The sequence below is a fragment of the Nomia melanderi genome, chromosome 10, assembly GCF_051020985.1.
Source record: "Nomia melanderi isolate GNS246 chromosome 10, iyNomMela1, whole genome shotgun sequence".
NCBI lineage: Eukaryota > Metazoa > Arthropoda > Insecta > Hymenoptera > Halictidae > Nomia > Nomia melanderi.
The window spans coordinates 10,110,176-10,120,270 of record NC_135008.1 but is presented as its reverse complement, the minus strand read 5'-3'; the positions used below and the strand labels follow the sequence as shown (position 1 = coordinate 10,120,270).

The 10,095-nt window shown below is 26.3% G+C and overlaps 3 protein-coding genes across 3 annotated transcripts; all 3 read right to left on the bottom strand.

Annotated features, from left to right (window-relative positions):
* Window positions 1-21: 21 nt before the first annotated feature.
* Dim1 (thioredoxin-like protein Dim1) lies at window positions 22-1,242 on the bottom strand. Its single transcript, XM_031983164.2, has 3 exons — window positions 786-1,242; window positions 538-674; window positions 22-372 (listed from the first exon to the last, which is right to left on the bottom strand). Exons 1-3 carry the CDS (start codon window positions 861-863, stop codon window positions 159-161), a joined length of 429 nt encoding a protein of 142 aa, XP_031839024.1. The 5' UTR covers window positions 864-1,242; the 3' UTR covers window positions 22-158.
* A 716-nt stretch (window positions 1,243-1,958) lies between these two features.
* On the bottom strand, window positions 1,959-5,950 carry Dolk (Dolichol kinase). The gene is made up of 7 exons (XM_031983158.2): window positions 5,645-5,950; window positions 4,946-5,199; window positions 4,589-4,809; window positions 4,329-4,517; window positions 4,040-4,249; window positions 3,621-3,948; window positions 1,959-3,101 (listed from the first exon to the last, which is right to left on the bottom strand). The coding sequence occupies exons 1-7, from the start codon at window positions 5,722-5,724 to the stop codon at window positions 2,968-2,970; spliced, it is 1,416 nt and encodes a 471-aa protein (XP_031839018.1). The 5' UTR covers window positions 5,725-5,950; the 3' UTR covers window positions 1,959-2,967.
* A 343-nt stretch (window positions 5,951-6,293) lies between these two features.
* On the bottom strand, window positions 6,294-9,765 carry Pgi (glucose-6-phosphate isomerase). The gene is made up of 11 exons (XM_031982916.2): window positions 9,483-9,765; window positions 9,133-9,226; window positions 8,833-9,024; window positions 8,651-8,731; window positions 8,357-8,572; window positions 8,038-8,277; window positions 7,763-7,943; window positions 7,500-7,618; window positions 7,186-7,414; window positions 6,958-7,024; window positions 6,294-6,595 (listed from the first exon to the last, which is right to left on the bottom strand). The coding sequence occupies exons 1-11, from the start codon at window positions 9,611-9,613 to the stop codon at window positions 6,475-6,477; spliced, it is 1,671 nt and encodes a 556-aa protein (XP_031838776.2). The 5' UTR covers window positions 9,614-9,765; the 3' UTR covers window positions 6,294-6,474.
* Window positions 9,766-10,095: the final 330 nt, after the last annotated feature.

Genomic DNA, 10,095 nt, shown 5'->3' with positions numbered 1-10,095 from the left:
ATTTAATTATATAAATATATATCACATGAAAAACCATATTTATTCATACTCACAACATACTGTCATTTGTTACCAGAAACTCAGTTACCACATTTTTTCCTTGATACATAATATAAATTAATACTTCTATCTATCTATCTAATTTATTTTTCAATAAACTAGTAACGATATTTTGTAGAATAATCTTTAGGTGAAACAACTAGACCTCTTCCTTTTCTGGCACCTCTATAAACTGTTTCAATGATATCAATCATTTCTTGTTTGTCTTCCAATGTCCAATTTATTTTGTTATTATTTCCTGTTCCTAAATCTATCATTATATGTTTGTTTCTAAAGAAAAACATAACTGTACAAGGATCGTATAATTCGTACCTGTGAAAAATAAAAATTATATATCTCTTAGAAACACATTAGCAAAGCTTACAATTTATTTTTATAATATGAAATAACAATAAAATTTTTCTTTATTTTTAATACAAATTTTATAAGTTTATTATTTAAATTTATTTTATATTCAAGTAATTTTTTGAAACTTACATTTTATTAAAGTCAGGTACTTGTGTAATATCAACTAAATAAATGACGGCAAAGTTTTTAACTTTTTCAGCAATGTTATAAAGAACTTCATCCATTTTCATACACATTGGATCCCAATCATGTCCGAATCTAATAACCTAAACAATCACCATTATTGTGTAATTATAACCTAACTACCCCAGACACTATAAATAATCCAAAATATTAGAGATATAAAATTTTGTAACAGAATATGATATAAAACTTACAACTACTCTATCTTCTTCGGATAATATTGCTTGGTCCACTTGCCATCCGTTGTGTAAATGAGATAACATATACGACATTGTGTTGTTTTTTGATAAGTATAAGTTAAAGAAACAAAAAATACAAATATATATATTCAACACTGATTTGGAATCACACTTCAAATACTTTGTAATATGTTAAAAAGGATTAGAAAAACACTAAAAGACATAGTAAAAACAATTACAAATGTGTCGCACACAATATATTCTTATGCTGTATGAAACACAACAGAAAAATTGTTCAGATTTCTTCTCGTTTTACTAAAATGACATATCAATCTATAAGTTATGCACACCACAATGTGTAGGTACCTACAACGCTAAATAAAATAATACAATTGCTAAACTTTTCTATTATATCATTGATTAATGATAATCATGTTGGTATACCATTGAATACAGTAAATACTGAATTATTTATTTACCTGTTTGATTTCATTCGACATACCATGTGATTCGTTGGTATTACAATTTTATCCAATAATGAACATGCGCATGTCCAGTAACCAATCAGATTTTCATTCTTTCGGTATAGCAAAAATAACTAAATCGGTGTCCGCAGCACTCTAGTAACATTCCCCTCATCAAAATTATTTAGTCCATACCTACTTTTTACCTGCACATTGCACTCGTACTGCTCAGATACACAGTCTCGGCCAGGTTTGAATAACGGTAGTGGGGGAAATGTCATCCAATCCAGTTGGAGACAAACTCTAAATCGTCATTTATAGAATATCGTCAACTCCATGCCGCAACTGGATTCTCGAATTTCCGTTTCGAGTCTTCTCGTAACCCTCGCAATACTATGTGTTCTAAATTATAAGGGAACCGATTTTTTTAAGAACCGACCGTTTTCATTTGCGCGACCACTTCGCTGATAATTACACTTATTATTTTTGTTAATTTTTCGTTTCAATAAAAATAGTTTTGGTCAATTGTATATCAACAGTAGGACCTTTCATCAGTAGTACATATAAATACGTTTAATGCAGTATTTACATACAAATATGAACACTTTTATATAAATATAATTTAATAATTTTCATAACATTAGTTATTATTATATTAACATATATAGATATATAGCTTTTTCATTTAATATATAAAAAAACAATGCAAAATTTTCAAGTTCAGGTATACAACTGTAAACAGTGGAAAACTGTACAAAGTATAAAATGCAATAGTCACAGATTTTTAGGATGACACAAGTATTTGTTTAAGAATTTTTTAAACTTAGTTTCAAATATTCTTGAATATTTCATACTGTATTGATACCAATACATGTCGAGATACAGAATAAAATATTTAAGAATAATTAAAATCTCTTTTGTTTTATAAATAAATTTCTACTTATAGTAGACTTACTGTGAACAAAAATTTACTCCTAAAAAACCATGTCCATTATTTTTTTTGGACAGTTTATATAACAATAAAAAGTAAAAATCTAACAACCTGGAAGATATGTAACAATGTTTTAGTAACTACTAAGTTGTTTATAATAAAACAAATTAAGGTAAATGACCCTTTTATCGACTATATAAGAATGTGATTACTTTATAAATAATATTATGTACTGCAATATGTAAATACTTTCAGTAAATATTATCAACATTGGTAGTACTTTTGTTTTCTTAATTTAAACAGATTTCAAATATAAGCTATTAAAAAGAAAACGAATTTATAACAAAAATTACATCATCTTCCTAATTAATTGACAGTAAAATTATTTTGTTGATCAATTTATAATTTTATGAATCTATACTCTTTTATTATTATAAAATAAACAACTTCGAAAACATTAATTTCTGAACATAACTTTTAATACAATTATCAATTGATAATAATAAACAGAATATTAAAGTACTTTAACTTTTAATATTTAGGTGTAATTTTTACTAATACGAAACAAACAACATTGATAATAGAAACATAGTCATGTATAGGCACATTTACCTTAGAAAAACTCTATGTGTAATAAAAAATATACAAATTTCTTAACTGTAGTAAAACAAATAAAGTTCAGTAATGAAATACTATACTGTTGGTCCAACTGTGCGTTTAACAATAAAACTTTCAGTTTTATTTGTCTTCGGGATGGTTATTGTAATTATTACTTATTTCAGTATTTTTCCTCATTAGATGCCTAAATTATTAGGCAGGCATACATCAACAAAGGCAATGCTAAATTGTCAACTTGATTTGTTAGTGCTTCAACAAAAGACACAGCAAAACTTAATGAGAGCACTCTCAAAAATAACCAACAACTATTTATGTAACCTATTTAAAAAGTATAAATTAATTTTGTTGTTACATATTATACAATAAAGGGTGACACAAACATATAAAAAGATAATATTAATTAACATTGGTAGAAAGCATATACTACATAAAAAAAATATTAAAAATAATCGAATTAATTAAGCAAATAAAGAAGTATTTACAAATAGCTTTTTACAAGACCTCCAACTTTTATATGGTTGTTTTACGAAGAAGATTAATATAATATTTTTTATTTTTCTTATTTTTAATATACTGTCAGCAAAATAATAATTTGAATACTGTAAGGAATTCGAAGATTTTATCATTTATTATTACAGTATAGCCTTGTTGGAATGAAACAATATATCATGAAAGACAAAAAGTGTATTCTATAATATTCTAAAATGTTACATATATTTCATGTTATTTATATGCAAAATTTAGCACATTTATTTACTGAAATGTTGTGAGATCTCCTTGGTAGTGCTATTGTTTGTAATTTAATTTAAAAATAAAAACTATACAATTTATACGTACCTATAAATGTTAAAATGCATATCAATGCAGCTTGACAACATATGGAACCAAATGTTCCTTCAATGGATTTATTTGAATGACTCCATTTATGAAAACCCCATTTACTGCCAATACAGCTAGCAGCAGTATCACCTATTCCAACTGTCAGAATACCACTAAATAAAGCCACTAACGGAACATTATTACTAGGCATCCAAAGTGGAAAAGACAGACCAGAAAGTAAATATAAAGCTGTCAAAGAAATCAAACTGTCTTTCTCATCCGCATATACATTAAATCCTTGTTCTAATACATCTCCAAGAGGTGATATCTTGAAATACCTTATTAACTGAAAATAAGAAATAATAAAAATTTGTAAGTACAAAAAAAATACAAATATTATAAACTTCTATAATTTAAAAGAATTGAAGCCAATGTACCTCAAGAAATATGAATAATCCCATTATTATACCACTAGCAAGATATAACAATGTTTGTTCATATATTATACCTGGTATATATACAAGTACAGCGAATAAGTGAAAAGTTTTTCTGACGGAAGTTGTTGCCTGAGAATTCCACAGTATTTGAAATACAACTGCTAATATGCTTAATAATAAACAAATAGCCCAATATCCGATTATAACAGTCTGTAACATTAAAAAATGTTAAATATTATTATTTGTTTATGCAACAATACAAACAAAAGAAATTATTATAAAAACATACTCTACGTCTGGAACTGAAAATGTATGAGAACATCCATGTTAATGGATTTTGGTCTAATATTATGTGCGTTATGGGTAAAAAAATCACTAGTAAAAAAGTGATTATCAATATATAAAAGTATTTGGTTACGCGAAATATTGGAATATATCCACAGATTAAACAAACCAAGATTGTGTATAGTATTGCAACCTGTAATTACATTGCATTAATTTTTATTTACAAGTATTACAATTTGATCCAAAACAATGTGTTCGAAATACCTGTAATAAAACTGTAGCAATATCATCATCATGTATTGGTGGTAAGTGGTATCGTAGTGGTAGATTAGTTACTGTAGACATAATAAATAAGATACAACCATGCACTACTGCTGTTGCTTCTCCAAGAGTAAAACAAAAAGGGAAAGTAGACATCAGTTGAATAATACTCCATGTACCCACACTTCCTACGCTTAAGCCCCATGCCACACTTAATAGCAGTCCTGTTCTTATTTATTAAATGAAAACTTAATTTAAATAAATAAACTTATTATACAGCTCTTAATACATTGAAATATATCTTTATTTGCTTTTGAATAACTTGTGAAATATTGTTGAGTAATTTGTAAATCGTCATACCTTTATTTGCTATAAGAAGGTATAACATTGAAGTTATAATTGCTGGTAAAAAATATATTACTTGAAAATCTCTGACCACAACTTTTTTCATTGATAGTCGTAAATACAGACATATTGAACTTATAACAAGGCCAACACCTGTAAGGCCTACAATAAGGCAAATTTCAGAGTAACTGGTATTTTCTTTTAGTAGATTTAAGATTGCACTGAAACCTACTAATGTTCCAAGCCATAATCCACTACTGGCTTTTGCCCTAAAAATATTTTTCAATATTGCAACATATTATTATAATGTAAATACTACTATAAGTTCTTAATTTCATATATAAATTTAAAATATTATATGGATATTTTATGATCAAGACATTGCATAAGATTTAAAAACAAAATAAATTACATATGTATATATTTAACAATATTTATAATAAAAATATTACTATCATTTTGTTTTTTATTTGCATTATTTTGGTTTTGTCATCATATTTCATATAAATTAAGTAAAAGGTATATTTAAAATAAATTATCTAGTGTTAGTAGATAAAGACCAAATTTTATTGTAAGATATGATTTCCTTAGTAAGTTATCAATAATTATTTAAAAAAAAATTACATAGAAGTTTATAGGACAAAAACATTTTTATTAGATTTCGAGGTTAGATGACATCATCCTTCATTTTCAAATAATTTAGAATCCACTTACCGATGTTCAATGCCATTAGTTTTTAAGCTTTGTAATATATTTTCTTCTAAATAGGAGTATTTTTTTATTAGAAATTCCATTTTTGATAAAATAAAAAAGTATATACGTTTTCACACAATTAATAACATGTCTCTTTTAGAATGGAAATGAGTAATAGACAGTATGAAGATCACCCTTTCCCGTTTATCTTTTATACACACGTCAATACATACATATTAATAATCATTTTATACACATGCGTAGCAAAAAAGTTAAAAGAATATAATGTATATTATCAAATAATATTATTTTTCTGAATTTTTTTAAATCAATGATAATATGCGAATTTAATTTTCATGTAAATAGTCTATTAAATTTTAATATTTTTATTTATTTTTTGATGTTATAGAATATACTGTGTTTATTAATTCGAAAAAATATTATTAATTAAAACATTATTGTTGAACTTAAAAGATGTCGTTTTAAAACAATATAAATGAATATTGAAAAATATGGTAATGAATATGATAATGAAGTATTAAAAATTATTACTTATCTTGTTTATTAAATGTTTATAAAAACATTAAAATAATAAGAAACATAAAGTAATATGATACAATTCCATTGAACAATTTGTGTATTGTACTTTACATGTTTCAATAATTTACAATTTTAATGTATATTTTACAGTTGTTTATGTAAATAAAAATTTTATATTTTACATTGTACATAATTTGTAAAAATAAAGATCAGAAGTAACATTTAGAAAATGTTTTGGTTTAATTAGGATAACTGATGAACACTAAAGTATATTTTAACATGGCTTCATATAGAACAAATCTTTAACACATTCATTGATTACTCTTAATAAATCCAATTAATCCATTTGTTGATGAATCGTGGCTTGTAATTGCTTCCTTAGTTTCCAATTCAGGTTCTATTGCCTTTGCCAATTGTTTTCCTAGTTCAACACTGTTGAAAAAGTTCATAAATATAAAAATTAAATTTTATTTGGTAAAATCATTGTAAACAAATGTTAATTAGATATATACTGATATATATTTATATGTGATCTATGTATAGAATACGTATATACTGTAACTATGATTAAAAAATATACTAATATAACAAAATATAAAATAATTTTCATATGATGTATGACAATACTTAAATTCACAATAAAAAAGGTATATCACCCAATGAAAAATAGCTCACAAAATTTTTTTTATTACCTAACTTTTATTATTATTATTGTTATAATAAGTGAACTATCATGAACACTTTAATGTGGGTTACAGAAAACAAAATTATTTAAGTATAAAATTGTTACTTACCCCCATTGATCAAACGAATTAATATCCCATATAATTCCTTGTACAAAGATTTTGTGCTCGTACATAGCTTTAAAATAAAATACTTATATTAACTTTAAAAAAACACGTATCAATAATAGTTGAATTTATACTAATAAGTTTGATAAATACAATACAAAACTACTCAATTTCTATTGATGTTTGTACTATATGAAATATATGAAAATTATTTACAAATTACACATTTACCGATTAAAGCTCCAAGAGTAAATGGCGTCACTTTTTTCACTAGAATGCTGTTAGTAGGTCTATTTCCTTCAAACATCTTATGCGGCAATAACAAATTCACTTGTTCAGGACTCATTCCAGCCTTTTCTAATTCAGTTTTTGCTTCATTTTCATTTTTACCTTTCATTAATGCTTCAGTTTGTGCAAGGAAGTTAGCGAGTAATATTTTATGATGCCGTGTTCCTTGTACCTAAAATCATAATATTTTAGTTTACTATTGTGTTTATTGTAAGAAAATAAATAAAGTACACTTCATTTATTAATTGTAGTCATACCATATTTTGCGATTGTACTGGAATTATAAAATCAGCAGGTACAATTCGTGTACCTTGGTGTAATAATTGGTAAAAAGCATGTTGACCATTAGTACCGGGTTCTCCCCACACAATTGGGCCTGGAATATTGAGATGTAGATAAAAGTGTAGTAATACATATATATATATATATATGTATATATATATATATATACTTAAAATGTATCTACCCTAAATCTATCTTCTGGCATCTATCTTAAGGCATAATAACATGAAATATTTACCAGTACTGTAATTTACAACTTTTCCTGCTCGAGTCACATATTTCCCATTACTCTCCATATCTCCTTGTTGAAAATAAGCAGCAAACCTGTGTAAGTATTGGTCATATGGTAACAATGCATGTGTTTCAACCTTATAGAAGTTATGGTACCAAATGCCAAGTAAAGCTAATATAACTGGTGCCTATAAAATAATGTTTTCTGTACTTTACTCATACTTCTACTAAATTCGTTTACTTCAATTGTAAATCATTAAAAGATAAGTAAATGGTTCTTACATTTTTTTCTAATGGAGCACTGCAGAAATGTTGATCCATAAAGTGTGCTCCACTCAATAATTTTTCAAAGTTTTCAAAACCAATGGATAAACAGATTGATAATCCAATAGCTGACCATAAAGAATAACGCCCCCCAACCCAGTCCCAAAATCCGAACATATTTTTCTCATCAATACCAAATTCTTTAACTTTTTGGTTATTGGTAGATAATGCTACAAAATGACATGCAACTGCGGCGTCCTAAACAATTTAAATTAAAAATGAGTTGCACTTAATATCGATATAAACAAAAAATTATTACTTTTATTTTTCTATTTACATTTTTTAGAGCATCCAATAACCATATTTTAGCAGAAGTAGCATTTGTAATTGTTTCTTGAGTGGTAAAAGTTTTCGATGCAATTATAAAGAGAGTTGTTTCAGGATTCAACTTTTTAAGAGTTTCAGCTATATGAGTTCCATCTATATTACTAACAAAATGTACTCTTGGTCCAATATGATATGCTTTTAGTGCTTCTGTGACCATCAATGGACCCTACATACATATTAAAACCAATAAAAAATTTATAAAAATATTTATCTCTAGTACAATTCATGGTATGTATATACTTACCAAATCTGAACCACCTATTCCAATATTAACAACATCTTCTATTGGTTTACCAGTGAAACCTTTCCACTGTTTTGAGAGAACCTAATCAATAGAAAAAATATTAATTGTATAAGAAAGCATTAAATTTATAGTCCAATAGTGTAATAATTAAATCATATTTAATATTTTTATTATTAAACTACCTCCTCAGTAAATTGTTTCATATGTTGTAATACAGCATTTACATCCAACATCACATCCTTATCGTCAACTAATATTGGTTTATTTGATCTATTCCGTAAAGCAATATGGAGAACAGCTCTGTTCTCAGTAAAATTAATTTTTTCCCCTTTAAACATATCATCTCTTGCTGCTTCTATTTCACGTTCACGTGCCTAAAAATTAACATAATTTATCATTATTAGAAAAATCTCATATATAAATATATTTGTGCAAGGAATTTTTGTATAACTTTAATATCTATTTGATATAAAAATACATACAAGTTCCAACAAGAGCTTAAGCGCTTCATCGGTGAGACGATTTTTGGAGTAATCAAGTAAAATTGGGCCATCATTTGGAGTTGGAATTTCCAAACTAATTCATGATTTAAACATTAATACAGGATCTTCACTTAATGAATTATGAGAAAGTATTCTTAGCAATATTAATTATTTAAGATTTTAAAATGAAAAAAAAATAAATTATATAAAATGGGAAGTTGATAATTATTATAATTTTCTATACAAATTAATATAAATAGAAAAATAATTATAATATGATTCTAATTACTGATGGATAACCTTTAGAAGGTCATATCAAGGTCATTCACCAAGGACTGACGAAAACTTACCTAAACTTTTCAAAGCGTTTAGGATCTTGTTGAAAAAGATCGTTTATTTTAAGTTTCGATTGATTATTATCGAAATATTCTTGTAATTTTTTCCATGCTGACTGCGTTGTCAACTCTGCTTTCGGCTTCATTCTTAATTTAAGGAAACCGTGTTTAAATTCACAAGAAACAGATACGTGCTCCTCGGGCAATGTTCGTGCGCGAACAATATATAGGAAGGATTCCAACTTCTCCACAAAATCATTGATAACTAACAATCATGTTCGGTACTAGCATAACATCGTTGAACCAAATAATTCACCCTACTCTTGCCTTCTGAAAGTCGTTCCGAAATATGACATTCCTATCTATATAATGATATTCTATGGTTCAGGCAGAAATAATATAAGCAAAATGTAAGAATAGATTAAATATGTTAATTGATGAATGAATTCAATGTACATGGTATCATTCATTTATTTTCAAGTAAGTGCATAAAATGCTTTACTCTACTTGTAGGTGAAATTTGAATCTCTTCTCAGATCTAAATTACCGGTTGTAGTGGTGGCGCGCAAAAACGGAATTGCAGAAATTATATTGACGAATCAATCACAGTAAATCTTTAATTTAAATT

Coding starts and splice junctions, on each gene's coding strand:
- Dim1 (XM_031983164.2), bottom strand. CDS start 863: ATGTCGTATATGTTATCTCATTTACACAACGGATGGCAAGTGGACCAA. Junction 675..785: donor CCGAAGAAGATAGAGTAGTT/GTAAGTTTTATA, acceptor GTGATTGTTTAG/GTTATTAGATTCGGACATGA. Junction 373..537: donor GTACCTGACTTTAATAAAAT/GTAAGTTTCAAA, acceptor TATTTTTCACAG/GTACGAATTATACGATCCTT.
- Dolk (XM_031983158.2), bottom strand. CDS start 5,724: ATGGAATTTCTAATAAAAAAATACTCCTATTTAGAAGAAAATATATTA. Junction 5,200..5,644: donor ACTAATGGCATTGAACATCG/GTAAGTGGATTC, acceptor AAATATTTTTAG/GGCAAAAGCCAGTAGTGGAT. Junction 4,250..4,328: donor TTTTCAGTTCCAGACGTAGA/GTATGTTTTTAT, acceptor TTAATGTTACAG/ACTGTTATAATCGGATATTG.
- Pgi (XM_031982916.2), bottom strand. CDS start 9,613: ATGAAGCCGAAAGCAGAGTTGACAACGCAGTCAGCATGGAAAAAATTA. Junction 8,278..8,356: donor TATTGGATGCTCTAAAAAAT/GTAAATAGAAAA, acceptor TAAATTGTTTAG/GACGCCGCAGTTGCATGTCA. Junction 7,944..8,037: donor GTGCTCCATTAGAAAAAAAT/GTAAGAACCATT, acceptor ATTATTTTATAG/GCACCAGTTATATTAGCTTT.